The sequence below is a fragment of the Chanos chanos genome, chromosome 10, assembly GCF_902362185.1.
Source record: "Chanos chanos chromosome 10, fChaCha1.1, whole genome shotgun sequence".
NCBI lineage: Eukaryota > Metazoa > Chordata > Actinopteri > Gonorynchiformes > Chanidae > Chanos > Chanos chanos.
Window position 1 is genome coordinate 30,290,841 of NC_044504.1, and position 21,940 is coordinate 30,312,780.

General features: G+C 40.6%; 1 protein-coding gene across 1 annotated transcript in view; it reads right to left on the bottom strand.

The window, feature by feature from the left end:
• The window catches only part of LOC115823509 (neural cell adhesion molecule 2), a 68,925-nt gene extending 47,325 nt beyond the window's left edge, over window positions 1–21,600 (bottom strand). The window contains exon 1 of the mRNA XM_030787565.1: window positions 21,411–21,600. Coding sequence (XP_030643425.1) covers window positions 21,411–21,600 — 190 coding nt within the window. The remainder of the gene's footprint in view (window positions 1–21,410) is intronic.
• Between the last annotated feature and the right edge of the window lie 340 nt (window positions 21,601–21,940).

A 21,940-nucleotide genomic window follows, 5' to 3' on the forward strand; every position in this document is an offset into this window, starting at 1 on the left:
TTTGAAAAATTTCCCCCCCATGGGACTACACTGACACTGAGTCGGTCATACATAGCAAGAGAAAGACGTCCGAGAACAACAGAGCTATTTTTTTTCCCTTCTTGTTTTTAATTAACACCCAGATGTTATTATGAATAAAATAAGAGAAATTTTAGAAACAGTAATTTTCTTCACTCTTGAGCTCCAATTTTTAATTCAGTGAAATGAGAAAGATTGTTATGTGTTTAACCATGTCTTCAAAACAGCATTTGTTCTTGCTGTGATATAAGCATGAAAAGAGAATATTAAAAAGCAACTTTAATCTTGAGGGGGAAAGGAGAGTTCATATTGGAAATAAAACAATACAGTGCTATACAACCAGTTTTCCAGACTGAAACTTTTGAATAATCAGTGAATTTATGGGGAATTAAAACGCCGGACATTGCACAGTGCGAGGGGCCTGACGACAGGTCATGGGTGGTGTTTAGTCAGAATTATTTTGTTGCAGGTTCAGAACTCGCTTCCATGGTGACTACCTTTAAACCATGGTCATGGAGTTCAGTGTGACTCATTCAGCCAAAGAGTGTTTATGCTTTTATCACAGGGAGACCCTAAAAGCTTGGAGAGAAAAAAACTGGTATGTGTATGAGTTCAGAGCATCACAATACGGAGAGTCTCACTCAGTTTATTCCCAAAATAAGTTAAATTGACTTAGCAGAGGTCCGTCCTCAGCCTTCTTCCCTGAGACAGGATCAATAGATGTTTTGTAAACTTGTGAAGCTCTTTCTCTGACAACGATTTGATGGCAGAGTGACTTGAGCGGGTCTATTCTACAGACATAGCGTTAATGTCTCTCAGGGAACATGACTGTGTCAGTCATAAACATCAAAGGGATGGTTCTATTTGTCAGTTCTCACACAGGCCTCACATCCACAGCAGGCAAAAAAAACCCCCAAAAAAACGCTTTCAAGTTTTCCGCCCCTGTCTCTCAGAGATGTGTACATATTCATCACGAGACACTCTGTCTATTCCTCTCTTTCAAAACCCTTCATTGCTGCTTTACTCTACCACTCAAAGACTCTAAATTCAGTCAATATCATCTATTTTTCCAATCACAGTTTAGTACTGGGTGTAGAACTTCTTTCATCTATTTCACAGCAGGGTCTGTAACACTGAGCCAAGAACTTCAGCAATTAACAGCCCAGATTCAATAATAAATGAATGTACTTGCGCGTGTGCCACTATGTAACCGTAATTGAACAGTTTGTATGACATCAAAACAGGAAATGGTGTAAATGAGTGCTGGCAGTGCGCTAGCAGTCCCCGCGGAGTTGTCATGGCGACACACAGCTCTGGGGCCTCCGAGCTTCTGACACTGTCACTAAATATTAAAAAGTCCCTTCATCAAACAGGGAGGGTCCCCTGTCACTAGATTAGCATAATCAGTGTATTCAAAATGACCGCCTTTCTATCTCTGTGGAAGGGGGGGTGCATAATGTTGCTGCTTTAACATCCTCTCTTAACTTCTGATTTACACTAAGTTGTCGGATCCATGATTTACAGAGCGCCGGCTCATAAGGAGGGCAGGATGGCAAAGTGCCAATCATCTTGAACGTCAACTGGATACGTGAGCTGTCCAGTCCTGTAAAAACTAAAAGTGGAGAGCTGTGTGTCAAGATTGCGAAGTGTGTTTTATTGATCTATTTATTTGTTTGTTTGTTTTTTTTCTGTGTGTGTGTGTGTGTGTGTGTGTGTTTGAGTGAGTGAATGTGTGTGTATGTGTGTGTGCGTTCTCCGCGCAACAAATAAAAAGATAACAATGTCTAACTCAATGTCGAAGGCACTGTTACGGAATTAAATGGAGTTTAATTTCAGATCTCAGCGTGTTTTTATATGCTGATTTGTAAGAGGGATTGAATGCTTATTTTAATAACACAATAACTTTGCTTCCTCTCCTTTCGTAGTAGAGTCGCGAAATGAAAAATGGGACTGTTGGCCAATGTTCAAAAACATTCCTTAATTTTTCAGCCAGTTTTGCATCAAGGGTATTACCAAGCTCTGGAAAGTTTGAGCTGAATATCATGGAGCAGCGTGTGTTCAAGGGTCCTGTTCAGCCTTTGTGTGGACCAGCAGTAATACAAGAGGCCCTCTTATCTCCCCAGCAAGGGGGTGTTAGGATCTGATTACTACCCTGTGTTCTTCTTCAGGACACATTTACTGGAAGAGTGTCTAGACAGGAATGATAATAGATAGAGAGAGAGGAAGAGGGAGAGGGAGAGGGTGAGAGAGAGAGAGAGAGAGAGAGAGAGAAAGCGAAAGAGAGACAGACAGAGTCTCTTTTTGTATTTGTACTTTTCCCTCAATTATAACAGGAGGAAACAGCAGGGTCCATGTCTCCTTTTGGCTTCTTCACAACACGATGACAAAATCCTACAAGGGCAAATGAATCATAAAAAGGTCTTCCCCGACGGCAACACAAGGGCAAGGACATCCCACTGGCATCTTGCCACTCTCTAAGAGCATGTCCACGACACATCTTTACCTGACAAAAAAAACCAAACAAACAAAAAAACCCCCAAAAAACAAAGAAACTGCCCTGAGTGGTCATGGGTAAATACAGAGTAGGGAAAAACCAGCCATATGTTGGAAAAGCAAGCTGGTCCTGTGTTTTCCCCTTCTTCAGCCTACTGGCTCATCAACATATGTTTTTTAGAGGACACTCGTAACACCAACTCTGTGGAGGTATGAAGTTGTGAGAGTGAGTGATATAGAATAAGGAGCGAAGGGTTATCTTTAGGGTATAATTAACCTCCTTGAGCTGCATGCTTTGACTTTGACCTCTGCTGATTGAAAAACACAAACTCATCATGGATAGGTTATTGACTGTACGATGCGGGGCTGTCGGCTGCCTCTCCCACTGGACCGAGAGGGTTTTTTGTCTTTGAGTTCAGTACGTCCACTCCAAACAAAGCGGAAAAAAGAGAGACAATTAAAGTCAGAAACAGAGAAATGACACCAGATGGCACAGGCTAGCTATATCTACACATCTCTTGAGCCTAGACTTCTTCCATAGGTTATCGCAGTAAAAAAATGATTTATGATTTGGTGGTAGTGGTAAAATGTAATAAAATAAAGCTGTTGGTGTTTTCTTTCTCTTTTTTTTTATGGGGCCTAAGACTTTAAACTGTCGGAGTCACTGCTATTCTCCTCACAACCCTTAACCCGTAATGGTTGTAAAGGATTTCTGCAGGACTCTTGCATCATACTGTGAAGTGAGTGTGTTTAGAAACAAACTCTGGTAAGTCTTTTTCTGGGCCAATCAAAAGAGTTTTACTGCACTCTCACTGCAAAAGCGCAGATTCAAGGTTTTCAAAACCAGAAAATATGCCAACTATTGTGCTACATGATCAAACACAATCTGCCATAGTCTCCATCAGAGAGACAGAGATTTGGATGGCCCAGAAAATATACTCGTCATTAAGGCACCATTCTCGACAGCCACTGGCTTTCATGAACTACTTCACTGGGTAGTAATACATATAAATACTCAATTATGACACAACACGAGAGAGGACGTAGTAATTACATAATTAACAATTAATTTCTCAGGCTATGAGATGATATTTTAAAATATGATATTCTGACTTGGATAAAGGATGTTTGTAGATATAAAAATGTAGAAAACTAGCCGGATTTCTTCTAAAAACATGACTTTTGAAATCTCTTATGAAACATGACGTGACTTTAAAGCACTCTAAAAAAAACTATGGAATAGATATCTAATTTGACTAATAGAATATAGAATGAAATTCATGGCACGTTACCTTTCCCTGGGCATCATGTTCTATTAATGTACATGCAAGAGAGTTTGGTGTTCATACAGCGTAGAGCAAGGGTTCTCAACCTGAGGGGCCCGCCCCCCAGAGGGACGCAAGATTAGGAGATTTTTAGGCGCAAACATGCAAGTACAATTAAAAAGGGGGGTTCAAACCTAGATAAAGTGGCGGGGTGCAAGTTGAAAAAGGTTGAAAACCCCTAGTATAGAGCATAAGGTTTTTTCCCCCTACAGAACGCAGGACAGGACTGCGTAATCGCTTGTTATTGAACTGCTTGTTAACATTACGTGGCATTTAATGGTGACACTCCAGCTAAAGAACTATAAAAGCGCCAAAGTGTTGAAAAACGATTTGACCGCCCTCTGCACACTGCTTCAAGCCATAAGATCTCTAAGAGATAACAAACCTGGAACATTTCCCTGAAATCGCTCTCTTTTAATGTCCCTTTAAGCCCTAATGAGAGTCAGAATCAGTGGCTTACCGGATGATACACTTATTTATACGTAGTTTGGACATAATTTTGTGCATAGTTAAAGGTCCGAAACAGACAAAAACAGCTTTGAGAGCTGAAAAAAGAGCATGCTAACACATAAAAAAGAGCTAATGACCGAAAAGATGCTTAGTAAGTACTTTTTGACCATCATTATCGGATAGAGTCTTCACCACAGATGAAACATTGGTAAGTGAATACCACTCTAATAGACCAGTGATCCTAACTGAACAGAACAGAGAGCACCTGCATTCTCAGAACCATCTTAAATCTGAGGTGATTCTTCAATCCCAGACCTCTTAAAGATGAGCTACAGTATGATACAAACACAGACCCATTCCTGTCACTCATGGCCCTAAAAGGCTTTCATGAAAAACTAGCATCCTGCGTTAAATGGCCTTTCTAAATCACATCCCAGACGTAACCCTGTCAGGGTTACTGTAGCCCTGCTTAACCACATTTGACACCTTAATGGTGACGTATATTCAGATGGTCTCTTTGATTGGTTTAGGAACCATATGCAAGGATGTGTTTGAAAAGCATGGCTCACTTGCAAAGGGTGTCTGTTTTTGGGCAAGTAGACAGGAGAAATGGTCAATCTATCAGAATAATAGAGAGAGAGAGAGAGAGAAAGAGAGAGAGAAAGAAAGAGTGCTGAGACCAGAAACACCTTTCTGCAACAATGACACACAATGGAGTGTGAAGCGCAAGGCCAAGTTCATCTATTTTCCACACAGCCAGGAAAAAAAAAAAAAGACAGAAAGGCCTTTCAAATGACTTTTCTGTCATAGGAATTTCACAGCGAACGGTCTATTGGCACTAAATAAAAATGATATATGGAGAGAGGGTGGTGAAACAACAGGAGGTCTGAAATAATAATAACTTGGGCAAACGTGTACACACTCAAGAACACATGCATACACTCACATGCAGGGCGCATGCATAATGGAGCGTTGGAACTGTACAATGTCATTCCTTTCGATCAAAAGAACTGCCTTATTGTCCACACCACTATGATTCTGGTCACTCATTACTCTATCTTATAGCAACACAGCAGTTTGGTTTGTGGTTGGTCAGCGGTCTCCTGCACCAGCAAATGTATTTGAAATGTGCTGTTTGAATGCCTGTTTAATTATGTCATCAAGTCCTGTTTTCACTCTCCTTAGAATCTTAGCTATTTGATTACCATTTGTCAGTTTTGATGGAGCTGACCTCATGATATACCATGCTACTGTAATGCTCAGAGGGGTATAAAGAAGTGTGTTTTAGATTGTTCATTGGAAGGTTGTACTTGGCTTTCCAAAACTTTTTTGGTGTTAGGCTTTCACTATTTTGGTAGGCGTTTCCATATTATCTGGTTTCCATGCACGATTTGTAATGTGCTATTTATCAAGAGTTTCCTACTGTGTCTGGTTTTTTTTTTTTTATATTTATGTATTTAGATTTAGAGTGTATGTGTGTGTGTGTGTGTGTGTGTGTATGTGTGTGTGTGTATGTGTGTGTGTGACAGATAGACACAAGCGCACACACACACACACACACACAAATCTCAGCATTCGGATTTGATGCGTGTCTGAATGTACCACACTACCACACACACACACACACACACACACACAAACTGTCTTCTTGATATGTGTTTTCTTTGCAGTACAGTTCTTAACTTCATCCTCCTATATCATAGAAATTCCTTGGGCTGCTGCCTGCTCATATAAAAGAATAAAGAATGGATATTAAAACTCACCTGAGTGAAAACAGCAGCAGACATGGAGACATGCAGAGATGGTCTGACAGTTTCATCTCTCTGTTATATTAACTACACCTTTCTTCCACTCTTAGATGGATATATGCAGTAAAACCATACATTACCTCTGGGAGGACATTTCCTCTTATATTTACTGTTTCTCACTACACATCAGCACAGGGGACAAAAATGAGGTGAACTCCCAAACTGTGATATGAAGCAAACTAGAGAGAGCCAAGGAATCCCACTCCTGACACCAGTGTCTACTCCATGTTTTCTGTGTTGCCAGATTATGGACAGAAAGATGTACACAGCATCAAACACCAGTTAGTTACTGCTCCTATGACTTTTCCTTTCTGCCAGGCACATCCTGGTGGGCAAAATGTTACTTATAATAGGAAATCCCAGTGTGCTTTGTGCCTGCTCTTGATACGCAAGTGAAAGTATGTTAAGGGGTGGTTCGTCTATAGCAGTTTAAATGGATTTGACATTTATGTTGAGTAAATGTGTCACCTTGCTTAGTTGGCTAAGGTGAAATGACAACAGAATGTTTGTATGATATTCTTATGCTTACGCTACACTGTAAATGGCGCGTGCACACACACACACACACACACACACACACACACACACGCACACACACACACACATGTTCAGTCTATCATAGAGCTGCTCTGACTCAGGTGGGACATCACAGGCACAAAAATGACCCAGCGTTTACACGGTCATTAATACTGAAAATGACAGAGGGTCATAAACCACAAAGAGACACTAATGTCGGGACAACCCATATTTATGACATAATTACACTGCACGGTGTCCCTGGCAAATAATTATGAGCCCTGAAACCAACCATTCACACGACCACACAATTAATAATGACAACATTCTCATTCCCAATGGAAACTCACCATTGCTTTTCAACAGACTAAATTATTTATACTGTGCTCTGGCATGCTGTTTATGAGAAGTGTAGATCTGAAACACACAGGAATCAAATGGTGGAGGAGAGAGAGAGAGAGAGAGAGAGAGAGAAAGAAAAAGGAAGAGCACTTATTAAAAGAGTCATGAAGCATGAGGCCCTCAGATACAAGTGGAAAAAGCAGAAAGAAGAAAAGGAAGGGTATAGAAGTAAGGTGGGTACTGTTCTCCTCACTTTCTAACCATCTTTTTTCTTTCCTGTACAAAAGCAAGAAAATATGGATTCTCCCTCTGTGAAGGGCAACTGTATTTTGAAGGAAAAAAATCTTGGATTTTAAGGTACAATCTTAAGAGCACTGGAGTTACATTCCATAATAAATGAGCTTTCTGATATTAAGGTATTCTCCTGGAAGAAAATCTCTCCATGGGAGAGTAGCCCCCACTAGGAAAGATGCACATGCAATTTTAAAACAGTCAAAATAAAGCCTTCTTTTCAGAGGTTCAAAACCATGTCTCCTGTGATGACTTCTTCCACAGAATACTGACTTCCTAAATGTCAATTATTTATAACTATTCTTCATATTGGTATCGAACCTGAAAGATTTCAATCGAAACCCCATACTCCCTCCTGCAGAATCAGAGAGTTATAGACTTCCAGACTGTCTTTGGTAGAAACTCTTTCACAAAGAATCAAGGCTTGGAATCCATGCTGTCTCCTTAAAGCAACATTATCCCAATTCTGAAGAGAGAGATTTCGCATCATGAAGAACGGACTTACATTTTTCGGCGTAAGCATTTGTCACTTTTTAAGCATGCTGTTAACCTCAAATGCCCCCTTTGCATCCACATGCTGCCCAAAGCGGCATTGATCTGTATGGGGACGGCACTTAGCACAACTCCCAGGCCGAGGAATGCGCTGGGATAAATGGAATGAGGTTTAATCATAAATGAATCGATCGCTGCTTTAATGAAAACACACCTTATCTCCTAAACTCTGCCAGGTCTTGCCTGGTTATGGTTAGTCCGGATCTATCCCTGTGCTCTGGGTCCTGATGGATGGAATGCAACTGAAACGTACAAAAACTGCTGAATCAGCATATCATATCAAGAAGGAACAATGATTAACTAAAATACCTTCATAGCTTTTTTTCTGTGTCTATCATGGATCTGGGTCAACTGCTGTCTGAGAAATAAGACTTTTACACCCTGTTAACCACTAAGTGAAGCTCTTGACCTGAAAGGTCAACAGTATTTTCGACCGCAGAAGTCACTCTCTTGAAGTTTGATGGACAGTACACATAGGCATTAAAGCATGACTCATCACTGCAACGTGGCAATAGAAGTCACACAGATGCTTGGGTTCACTGCCAATGAACAGCTGGTCTGACAAGACTGAGGGAAAAGTGTGAAAATGTGCTAGAAATAAAAAGTATAAAAGGTAAAAGTTCCTTCATAAACACCGACAGAAGCTCTAGCACTTGCTGGTTTTGTATATATCTCCTGACTTTTCCAACAATGTGAGTAAGTGCATACATATGGTATCCTAGCACTGGGTGGGATGTCTTACAGTCACTTGTGTACATGCAATAAGGGTGAACAAATCAGTCTTGTACAATCAGGCTAATTATAAAAATAATTGGCTATAAATTTTAGTATTTTAATTCATAATTAACGTAATCAGAATTCATGGGAAAATTCAGTTCAAACACATCATAAGAGACAGAGCACAACGCGTCATCGGAGGGAAAACCATGAAATAATTAAACTGTTTTCTCGGGATTTTTCAAGATCTTGAATTAATTATGTCCTTATCTCAAAACAAAGAAATTTGTTATTTTGTGATAATGACATAAATAAGTCGAGATCTTGAGAAAACAAAGATAAATAACACGTTATCACGAGAAAACATAATCTAAATTAAATGTAAATTCATGGCGTCTTAGGGCTTCCATAGCACAGAGTATCCAGCTTATTTTGACTTGTACCATTACCTGATCGAATCACCACGTAGGCTAAACAAGTCAATATTGTCATCCAGATAGCTAACGTTAGCTAACATTGTGATCAAAATGCTCAAGTCTATAGCCTACTATTAGGCAACATATTATTCGCACATTATTACCATTATCCTCCTTGTTCTGTATCAATCTGAATCAAAGATGTATGAACATGTCATCTTGCTATCTTGTCATCTCAGATCCAAATGCTGAAGTATAGCTGCACTATTACATACTTTAAGCTAACTATTACATCTTTTCGGCTCTGTTTTGCATTTTGGAATCCTGCACAGCTTTTTAGCATGGTTGCAGTTTTAGTTTTAATGCAAATCAATGGAAAATGCAGTATTGTTTTCCCCCATGGCGTGGGCATGGTCTAAAGGTGCTCTGTCTCTATAATCAAACATAACCTTGTTACAACTAAAATCATAACAGCAACGAACTAATGAAGGCATGAGACAGTTCCTTGGTTGGCACCTGAAAGCTTCGGTCAGTATCTGAATGATGACAACAACTGTATATTGCAAAACCGGTAGAATTCATTACAAAATCAAGCACCAACCTTTAAGCCAATACTATCCAAGTATGATAAAAGGGTATGTGCTGGGTGTGCATGCACAGAGGTTTAGAATTTTGGCATAAAGTAGAGACACAGACAAAAGGCTGAAGACTAAAGAGAGAAATATGAATTTCCCATGTGGTCTCTTTCGGTAGAAAGTGTGCGTCCTTGTTTCCTGATTGAATAGGATGATACACAGGTCCAGAAGTAAAAAATGACAATCCAGTCCCTTTTAGCTTGTCAGCTACAGGTAGTTTGCGTCTTCCAGAAAATCCAATGTGGTCGAAAAGGGTAATCCAGGTGTCCATCAACATTAACAGGATAAGTAGGGAATGAGTCACCTCCTTATTTCTAACCTGAGTCTCATAAACATTGTGGTTAACTAATTCACATAGCTAGCTAGCAAATGAATGAATCTAACTTGGCCAGGAGCGAGTGCACAGAGAAGCTCAGTACTTTGTTCTTTAAACAATATATTAAATAAATGAATGAATGAATTTGTCTGTATGCTGCTGGTAACTTCTAACACTAACTAGTTTTCACAAGAGTTGTCTATCATCACTCTAGAACAGAGCCATTCCCTCCTCAGAGCAAGTGTCTGTGTCTCCACAGGCCCCATGAACTCACTGGCTCTAAATGAACTGGTCAGCCTATTACTGATAAATCAGTGATGGTGCTGAACAAACTGTGACTAAAGAGCTGGAACTGGGGGGGGGGGGGGGGGGGGGGGGGGCTCATGCTGGGAAGACATTAGTGTGAAACTCAGGGATTAGCTTTCAGTCTAACCGGATGTATAAAAGGGCTTGATCTAAAAACCTAAAACTTACCTAAAAATCATCAGCAGGCTTATGTAGACATATACATAACTGATGTTCTTTAATCATAAAAAGTATCTATTACAACACATACATAGTGACACACACACGCACACACACATACAAAATACGTACGCCAGCTAATATTCTGGAGCGGAAGATGTTCCGATATGATAAGTCAGGCTGTATGATAATTCAAGCAAACTTTGTCCATTATTAAACTCACCAAGCAATAACATCCAAATAAAGCCTTCAATATGCTGCTATTTCTGGGCCTGTCTTTGAGCTGACCGCGGGTTGACTCTTTGGCCTTTCCTTCTATCCGTCTGGGCATGAACAAAACGACAGTTGAATAATAGACTGATATTACTGCATATTTCAGCCCGGAGAAAAAGACTTAAGAGACGAGAACAGCTCACAAAAGCCATTGAGCCGGACATTAATGGGCTTTAAGCATGACCAGTCAACCTACACACATGGATACAGACAGGCTAAGGCCATATTTACTCCATTACAAGGCTCTAATTGAGGGCTTTGACCCCGGGGCTAATCAATTCCGTGCGTCTTCATAGTGACAGTCTCTTGCTAGTGCGTCATTATGGCACTATTTTCAGTGCTAACTTCCTGGCAATTATGACGGCTGTACTCATGTAGTCAATAACAGCCATTTATGATGCCTAATTCAGATACATAACAAACACAAATTACTTTTCACTTACCATTCGTTTCCTGAGTGAACAAATCTGTCACGTCATAACCCGAGCAAATATCCAAACAAACTATTCATGTGACGTGCTCATTAATTTCACTGTCACATTCACTATTAAAAATGTAGCCAATTATCATTCGATCTAATGTCATTGTCACCAATCAAATAATATTGTTATTCATCTGCCAACGTTCTTGTCTCAATCTGTTCCAAAGACGTATTCCACAGTAATTATCCTTTGGCAGGACTTTAAATTTTTATTTCAGGCTTTGACAAGCGACCATATCAAGTCTCACCTGTCAAAACTTGTGCCCGTCTTTCAGAACTAAACTCGTTGGACTGTAAAGTGTCCAAACACACGCCTGTCTTCACAGACTGTGGCTTTCCAGCAGCATGCCTGAGTGCTTGAGTAGACCTGACCCAGCATGACTTGTTGAGAGTAGGGCAAGAGACCTTAGCTATCTGAATATGTGCCTCTGTGTGTGAGTGTGTGTGTGTGTATGTGTGTGTGACTGTGTGCGTGCACACGTGTATATCTGGCGCTGTGGCTGCTTGTACAGTGTCTGAGAATATGACAGTGACATGAATGTGCATGTCTGTCAGTGAAGTGTCAGTGTACTTGGTCCCGGGTTTTTCCTTGTTAGGGGCAGTCCTCACAGGTGAAGAGGTACTTTTTTTTTATTACAGGTTCAACAGAGGGTGAGACAGTAGCAGCTGTTGTGACTGGAAATGAACAGGAGCATATACATGCATAGTCCTCTTTCTTTCATTCAGCACTAACTCCACCACCAGCAGAAGGACGTAGACTGGGCTTATGTTATTCTTTTTGTTGTTATCTGAACTGAACATTTTCTACAAAACCTTTTTTTAGAGTAAATTACAGTGTAAATTTGTGACACCACATCTCTGACATAGCTGAATGAGTGTGTATATATCTCTTTTGAAGATTCAAGATCCCAGTGTATAAACAATGCAAGAATGTGACTGATGTGTTAATGGTCAAATCTGCATCCAAATTCAAGCAAAGTCAAGAGAGGTCAAGCAAAGGGTAGAAACATTGCCAGTATATAACTGTGTGTGTGTGTGTGTGCGTGCGTGTGTGCGTGTGTGCGTGCGTGTGTGCGTGTGTGTGTGACTGTCTCAGTGACGTCTGCTGATGTGTATGGGGGACTGATAAGAGATCCCCTGTGCTTCACTGATCATACAGAGCTGAGCTAAGAGGCAGATGGCTCATCTGCATAAACACATATCAACATGAGCAAGTTGAATACAGCTCCTAATACAGCCACTGTCCACAAACAAAGAGGGTGTGTGTGCACGCGTGTGTCTGTGTGTACACAGGTGTGTGATCTTGTGTGTGTCTGTAAGTGAAAGAGAGAAATAAATGAACAGATAGATAGACAAATAGATAGATAGACACAGAGAGATAAATAGATAGAGAGGGAGAGAGAGAGAGGGAGAAAGAGAGAGGGGGGGGGGGTGGCAATGATGATGACACATATGGGAATGGGTAGTGTAACAGTGTTGCTATGTATGTGAGTGTGTGTTTACACTTTTAAAATATGAATCTTTCATATAGTATATCTGTGTGAACCAACAGGTGAGACAGAAACTAAGAGAAAGTCCTTTGTGAAGGTTCATAGAGTCACCATAGATATGTGTGTGTGTGTATGTGTGTGTGTGTGTGTGTGTGTGTATGGTGTAACTCTGTATTAGGAGTGTGTATTCTTCCTGGGCTTAAGTACAGACATTAGTCATCTAGACAGCTGCTCCTGCAGCGATACAACAATAAAACATGCTAAACTAAACCTTGTATTAACCACAGCTGGTATAGAAAGCCAGTGCCATAACACACACTGACATTACCCCATGTCAACAAATATTCAATTAGCTTAGGCTATCATCCAGAGTAACTATGTCATGCGTTACATATGACTGGAGTAATTGCAGGGTTAAGTAACTTACTGAAAAGCACATCAGCAAAGAGTTTGTCATGTTCCAAGAATCAAACCCACAAGCCTCTATTTACAGGGCTGTCTCCCACACCACTTTCCAGACTCGTCCCCCTGACTTCTTTTGGCCAGTGCTCTGCTTGCAGTACTATTTACTGAATGAGTCACGCTCTACAGAAACAGCACAAAGCTTTCTCAACAGCTTACATTTACAAGAAAGCAACACACGCTAACAAGCCCATACAGAACAGTTGTTTATGTTTTCATTCAAATCCAGAGGTACTGACAACAACGGCATCCTTCATGGCAAATCTTATAAGTCGAGTGTTTGTGTCTGTTATGACATTATTCCTAAATCCTTATTCACGAATCCTCAGCCAAACATCTTAGCATGATCCTCTTGCTCTTCATAAAACATTCATTCAATCCAACACCACAGCATCAGCCAAGAAAACAAGCTAGTTAATAATCTAATTTGCTCTCTCGCATAAAAGAAGGCCAAGGTTTTGCTGTCATTTCATTAGATAGTTCCAATTGTTCTCCGCGCAGTGTGAACAGGTTAATAAGGGGATCTATTAGAATGGGAGCTATTGAGAGTTGACAGTTGATTCAAATGCAAATACAGACACGGGATATTCTCTCTCCTGCCTTGATTCTCTTATACCTCTTAGTATTCACTTCCTGAATTATTAACGTGAATTATTAATGTGAGGCTAAGCTACTTCGCGCGACGTGAGGGGAACGCGGTTGCACGAGAGACGTGCGCGGGCAGCCAAACGCCGCTCTTGCGCCTTCTGCTCGCATCATGTGACACGTGCATAACAAACCTACCACGCCTGATGGAGTCTATGGTGCAGCAGATCTATACATTGTGGAGAAAGTGATGTCAGTTGTAACGACAACGAAGCAGGGGCTTTGAAAGAACCTGTCCATCTCATCTCACGTGTCCTCCAGAAGAGACCGAGGGTTAAAAAATACGACTGCAAACACAGACGTTTGGATTCATGAGACTGAGAATTGTGTGATGAATGGGATTGCGGCGGTAATGGTAAATAAACCGTAATAACAGAGAGATGCAACGAGGTCGTTGTTGGGTGAAAGTTATCAGGGCTGTGTCCGAGTCTATGCTTTGGAATTGACTCCCGCCCCGGCACCTGGCCATCTGGCAATGGGCAATCTGGCGTGTTGTTTTGAAGGGGAATTTGTTTGATTTGACAGAACAACATTTCCTGTCATTCTAATTTGAATATAAATTCTACACCCTGTAGCATGTTGCCAATACAATTTCAACTCATATTCACATTCTCAGCACATTTAGTATGTGTGTGTGTGTGTGTGTGGGGGGGGGGGGGGTTCTGTGTGTCTGCTTGTTTGAAAGTTAGATAAAGACAGAGAGAGCGCGAGAGAAGAAGAGAAAAATATAGAATGCAGGAGAGCATGAAAGGGATTCACCTTCCCTGCCCACACATTCTGACCTGTCATTTCAGTGCATGTTATTTTCATCATGGACTCTGCCATATCCCTGATCACCAATCAGAAGTCTCTGTTACCAGTCTCACTAAGCAACTATCCAGACAGAATACCCAATCAGCTTCCTTCCCTCATTTTGTATTCAACTCCACACGTTTATGTCTAGAGTCATGGGCTCACTCTCTCTCTTTCTCTCTCTCTCTCTCTCTCTCTCTCTCGCTCGTCATTGTCTCTGATTATGATATTAATGACATGCTAATCTTTCATTATGCTGAACAAATTTTAAAGCATGTTTGTTATTCCTTTATTGCCTTGTGTTTTGTAAATGAAGCCTCAGAGAGATAGCCTTGTGTGTGTGCATGTGTGTGTGGGTGGGTGGTTGTGTATGTAGAGTGTGCGTGTGTGTGTGTGTATCTGTGTGTTTGTGAATGTGTGTGTTTGTGTGTGTGTGTGCGTGCGAGAGAGACAGATACAGCTGCACACTTCAGTTTGACACAGAGGATAAGGAAATGTTAATCACACTGCTGAACAACTTTAACATGTACACAGAAAAAGCTCAGAGCGGTAGGACAGCTGGCCAAGCATTGCAATGTCAATGGAAAAGTTCACAGTGCAATTGTTCTCATGGATCTGTGATTTGCATAAACAAGAAATGAGTGAGAAAGTAGTGATGACACTTAAACATATGAGGGTTAACCTTCATGTCACCAAGGGTCTTGAGAAGGACATGGGATTACAGGGTATTAAGTGCCAAACTGAAATTAACAAACAGCAATCTGGCTTATGCGCCACGGGTCTCCAGCTGTTATGTCATCAGTGACTTGTGTTCGAAAGTGGTTTCGGTCTAGTAACTGACATATATCTAAACACAGCTTAATCACCATGATCTTCTCCATGGATTTCATTAGTATGGAACTGAGATCAAGTGGTTTGTAATCATTATTCTCTTGTGAGAGACAATTCCATGGGACTAAAATTCTTATGGGTTTCTGCCATAGTGTTTGGAGACAGCTGTTTCCTGCTGTGTACGTGTTCTTTCTGGAAATGCAGAAATGCAATCTCAGTTTACTGATTTTTCTGGTTTTCAAAGATTGTGGTCACCATTCCAGTGTAATTTGCCGGTCTCTCAACATCATCAGTGACAATATTCATGCTGTTGAAATGATGCTGTTCACATGTTGCTTTCTTTGTGAGAGTAATGCTTGTGATTGTCCTCAAAGAGTTTCACAGTTCATATGAGTTCATGTTTAGGAAGTTTGTCTTTGTGTTTTCCCTGTGGTTTTCCCTTTGCATTCATTATTTAACTCTGTCACCACATTCAGGAGCTGCAAACACATTATTTTCGAGTGCCAACTTCTTGCAGTAGCCTACATGCATTCTTGAGCTTTTGTGATGCAATGTTTTCTATTTGGGAATACTGGTCTTCATGTATTAAATTATAATATGGAGACATTAGGTAAAATGTCCTGATCAGTGTACGGAAAGCAGCGTTTTGATGTTGTCCTCTGTTGGGTATAACTGGACACTTGCCGATCTCCAGGCTTGTTTTGAAGGTGAGGATAAGTTGAGCAGTATTGCGATCAGTGACTTAGCTATATGAGTGTTTAAAGATAATTATCCTTTTAAAGGCAAGTTCTCGTTTATTTTGCTGACAGGAGGCCGATTGGTGGATGTATCATTCATGAGCACTTGGTCTGTCTATAGGAAGTTTATACATCTGAATGAATCATTCTGAATGTATGACGATTTGGAGTTTGGAGCAGTTTTGCTGCCTTGCTGAATAACATATACTATTTGTACCTATGTGGAAAGTCCCTATTCAGCTTGTTTTGGTTTAAAAAAGAAAGAAAGAAAAGAAGCACAAGTAAATTCTTGACATTTTTCTTGCAAAACCAATGTATACAATGTATGCAAGAATTCTGGCAACACTTTCCAGTTTAAATAGCTGCATATGTCAGCATTCCTTTGTGCACGGATTGGCCTCTTAATGGGGCCACTGTTTTTGTTGACTGTGTACAGAATCCTAAAGGGACCTTTTATTTTTACATAGGGTTTGACACTAACAAAGTCTGCCTGACCTGCTTGCAGTGTGCACAGCAGATGGATGGAGGGACGGGAGGGTGGGGGGAAGGCAGGGAGCACAAAAATATGGACGACATGCACACGAGTGCAGGAAGTATAGAGGGCTGGTGAGAGAAAAGGTTGGAGAAAGAGAGAGAGACAGAGAGAGAAGAAAGAGAGGGCATAGAGGGAGATAGAGAGAGGAGAAAGAGAGTGAGAATTTTCTCCTAATACATAAAACACTGGTCTCTCCATTCTGCAAATGGTCTCTCAAGAGAAGGCCTGCCATACCTGACTTTATATGTATGTTTAATGAGAGGACAAAGCTGTGTGGTTTTTACCCATGCTGTTAACCTCCATTTCAGTGGAGTTACATAGAGAAGAGAGAGACAAGACACAAAGTCTCTCATCAGTTCAGGATGAGTTTGTTTGTCAGATCCATTCCGACTACCTTCAACATACACATTACATTTTTCACAAAAGCTACGCCACAGTGAGGTTCACAGATTTGCAGTTTTAAATAAACAGGTCATCAAATAGGAAAACTGTTCTTAATGAGTTGGTTCTTAATGTGTCCATGAACTGGGAACAGGTCTGTGATGATCCAGTGATAGGTGGATTGAGCTGGTGGTTAGTAAGCCAGTGAAGCTGACCGCTGAGAGGCTGAGTCTGTGGGAACTGCTGACGGGGGCGTGACACCGTCCTTTCAAAAACAGGGCCGTCCAAAACGTTTCTTGGAGGATTGATGTTTGCTTTTGTGGTAACTCGAACGTGCGCTATCTCATTAAAGGAGGTCTTGTATATTGTGTAATCCTACAACATCAACATCTCAGACTGACTGTGAAACATCACCTATCATGGCATGTATTCTCCCGTCCGTCTCTGCGATGGAAACATTCCCTGCCTTGATGTCCTCTCATTTCAGTAATCAACCACCTTGATTCAGTGAGACTTTTTCAAAAATCCTGTCTAAAACCCATTTCCCCTTTAATTCTGTGTCAGTAGAGAACTCAGGTGACACTACATCAACAGCTCTTGTAATTCTTTTTCCATTTCTTGGCTTTAACATGTCCTTTTATTCCACCACTGGCGCTGTTAAAAATGACAGATTTTCCTTTGCTAAACTCTGAAAGTAGGACTTCAGTCTTTGAACTACTAACCTCTTGTTGCATGAGGTCCATTTTTTTTTTCCCCAGAAAATGATTGCACTCTCTGCACTCTCTCTTTTTTAAAGGACTACCTGCATGAATGTCTGATTCATGCTGAGCTAAAACATATTAAAAGTCTGGATCTCTTGAGAGTTTGTTGAAGAGCTTTAGTGTTGCTGACCTTCAGCGGCTTCTAATCAACTCCTCTGTTTCCATGCCGTCGAGTGGAGTGAATGTTTTTCTTTTTGTCTTTTTTTGAAAATAAGATTTAAAAATACATAAATTAATTAAGATTGTAGTGATAGTATGGAAAGGTCACTGAATCAAGATGTCTTTTGTTGTGCTTAATCAAGTTCTGTAAGCTTAGACTGGTGAACATACAGCCAAGGTCTGGTTCAGAGTCATTCAGCTCCAAAGTGCCACTCTTGAATGTTTTGAAGAACGAGTAGGATGGGTTAGTGTCACTGACTCTCGTTCCCTGTTGAGCTAGGTACAGTCAGTCTATACCACATGCACACCAACTCGGAATGGGGGTCAAAATTCAAGCTCTTGAAGGGTTTTGAAGAGCTGTGACCATCACTGACTCCCTTTGACCACAGAATGCGTCTGAAAATATCTGTGCTGATTAGACGGTGGCTTGGTGACCCAAACCACTTTTCTTCATCTTCACCTGGTATGGTTGTTAGGATGCGCTGTTCCTACTTTGAAACCTCCAGATGTTCCTTCCTCTTCAACACTCCCACTGACACACGGCAACTCCAGACAGCAGGAACCAATGAAAAATCACCTCTGTAACGCAATAGTGCTGTATACTGGGAGCAGGAAAGATAAAATCAAGCACTTTTATTTGGGGACTTCCTCAGGCTCATGGTAGCATGCTGAAGTTGTTCATGCTTTTTTCTTTCCTTCTCTCTCACACTTTCTCTCTCTTTCATTTTTGCATTCCAACATATTGCAAGTAAAATGAAATGAGCTACTTGTAAAAAAAAAAAAGACATTCATACTGTAGATTTTAACTTAATTTTATCAATTACTCAAATTGTATACATAAACTTCAGCTTGGTAGACTAATTTATCATGCTAACCTCAGCTACTTCTCTTTGTTCTTTTTTTTTTTTTTTTTTTTTTGTCGGTGTTATTTGATTTCCTCTTTCTTCTAGAGCATTCCACTGAGTTTTTTTGTAATGTCCCCTGAAGCGAAACGCTCAGAGAAGAATGTGAGATATGAGAGAACGTGTAATTTATCTCCCACGTCCCCTCACTCTGCCTGTATCATCAAAACACAGGCAACAACAAGAGCGGCACTTTGATCGCGCTTGTTTGATATGTATATTTTCGTATTTTATTTGTGTCTCATGCAGAACTGCAAAGGTTGCTTGGAAACTTCAAATTTGGGCAAACAAGTCTAGAATTGACCTTGACAGCTTTTATCCTGATACTTGTATTTGCTTACAGATTGGATCTGATATGAGATCATAAGCGCAAGTGTTTATCTAATACTTGAAAATACTGTGAGAAAGTTTTCCATTTTGTGAAACACTGTGAAGATCCTCAATGATTTTAATACGAAAGATACTAGGCATCTGGCATTTGTAAAATATTTTGGGAAAAAAATAGTGAAGAAGCATAAGGTATCTTATATCAGGTGACAAACATTATCTTATGAAAGTTATGTCAAGGGGTATACCGAGCTCTACAGAAATCACCCATTTTTCATTCATGTTGATGTCAGGTAGGATTCTTACAGTATTACCAGTAGATATCGAGAGTTGATAGTATTCTCCTTTGGTTATAGTAGTGTGATCAACAAGCAAACCAATTACATTTCAACAGCTCATTTAAGCAATATATGGCACTCGGTTTTACCCTGCGCTGGATCGTTAAGCAGGTGATTGGTTATGGTTAGAGCTAATTCAATTAGTGAGCTGCAGTGAGATTAATTTGAATATGAACATGGACTCAGCAAATGAGCAGGCAAGATGAATATCCAACCTTCCACCTTCTGGTAGGGAAGACAACTCTATGCAGCAAAAATCAATTAGACAATACAGGGGAATCTATAAGTCACCTCCAACCAGTGTTGGTTAGGGTGCTGCAATATTATAAAATCATTGAAAGTCGAAGGTAACATGCAGTTTATTCCTTCCCACAACATCTCCTTGAGATGAATAACTGAAAAAAAATGGTTCATTCGTTGACATTTTCTCTTTTAATTCACAAAGCGTGACTGACGGCCGGGTTCAGACGTTCCTGTGTTACTTTGACTGGCTGTAGGGTATAGTCTTGATTTTAAATTAGTTAATGTTGGCTCCAGGGCAGAACGATCCATTGAGTGAAAAAGGCTGTTTGTTTGTCATTAGCGAGAATCAGAGATAAGAGTGCATGTGTGTACTCATGGGAAAATGCTTTATCGATGCCAACGTTAACGCATAGCTAAATACAACAAGCAAAAAAGAAGATTTGTTTGTAATTTTTGCAGGTGGTTATGCTGATAAAGAAGCTTTTGTTGAACTTCAAAGCCCCCATTGGAACCGAAGAACATCAGCGATTTCTCAGTGAATGATTCATAGCCAGGGGATAAATGTAATGTTTTGGAAAACTCAGCCCTTTTTGCGCTTCCCTCTAGAAACAGCAGTGTGAATGGGCTAAGTTAATGGTTTCCAAAAAGACATTAATATACAGCATTATCGCATAATCTGCAGTGTGGAAGGCCAAAACACAAAACAATTCTCTTATTAAAGCATTCTTCATTTTTGGACCGCAATTCATAAGATTGATTTTGTGTGCTTACAATGATTAGATTGCTCTGTATAAATTAGTTTAGTTTCTCCTGCTTGTTTTTTTTTTTTTTCAAGAAAAGAACATTCATTAAAATGGGAATGGATCAATGGAAACCTAAACCCATTTATACATGATACAGGGACTGAAAACCAATTCAACGCACATTAGGTTGTGTTCCATCTATAGCTGTAACACTGCGGTTGCAATGACATTTAAAAACTGTCGGGCAGATAGTCAATTTGCGCAGTTCATATTCAACAACAAACCACCAGCGCATCACTCCAAATCAGTGGGATTAAACCGCATAGCCCATTAGACTCAGTGCACAGAACACCAAAAGTATATCCATCTTGATTTATATGCTGCAAATCAATATCTAATTTCATCTTAGTTGGAGATGGGAATGCACTGTACTGGAGTAGAGAGGAGTGTGAGTGATTTTATATAGTCCAGTGTTCTTAAGATAAAACAATCCTCAGGTAAGAAGTTTTGTGGCTATGCCTGTCTGTGAATGTGGAGAGTCCAAGAGCGGAGAGGGGAGAGCAAGGGAAAGTGGGATTGGAAAAAAAAAAAAAGAGAAAAACACAAAGCTGAGAACAAGAGAGAGAGCGAACCGAGAAAAAGAAGGGGAAAAGAGTGAATAATGGTGATGGAGCAGAGTAAGGGATGAAAGGTGAGTCAGATTTATAGTTTGTAGAGGGAAGACACCGATCTTCTATGGTAAATGAAGGAGAGGATTGAAGAGAGAGTGAGAGAGAAAGAGAAAGAGAGAGAGAGAGAGAATGAGAGAACAAGAGAAAGAGAGAGAGAACGAGAGAAGGAGAGAAGGAGAGAAAGAGAGAGAGAGAGAGAGCTACAGCAGTACAGTGACAGTTGACAGACAACTGATGGAGATTAGACCGTCAGAGGCGTTCTCTGTCAGTGGCTGTCCATGCACACCTCACTGACTCCTGACAGCTACACGTCTGGATTGGACGGACGGCCGATAACGGAACACTGTAATTTCCTGCTGGTTCGGAATTTCCTCCAGACAATTAACCACTGCAGGCACATTCTCACTCCCTACCTCCCAAACCGGTGTTTCGTTCATCTCCATCCATCCCCACTCTCCTCTTCGTCTGCGCCCAACACTATCCATCTTCAGAAACCGCAACAGTGTACAACACGTCAGCAGCCAACTCTCTGGTATTTACAAGGACCATGTTTCTAAATACCGTGGATACTTCATACATGACTGGATAAATATATGAGACTTGATAAATGTATGATGCTCTGTAAGCAGACTATTTATGGGTATCTGAGGATATTTGTCAGATATGTTAGAGATAGGCCCAAGAGAGTGACTCTCGCTGTTGCTGTTGGCTGCGTTTGGGGATTTATGGCAGTTTGTATGCTGTGTCTTCGTGGGCTGAATGAATGGAGTAGTAGTGTGCTGGTGGTTTGTATGTTCACGCTACAGTGTTATTGATCCTGAGAGA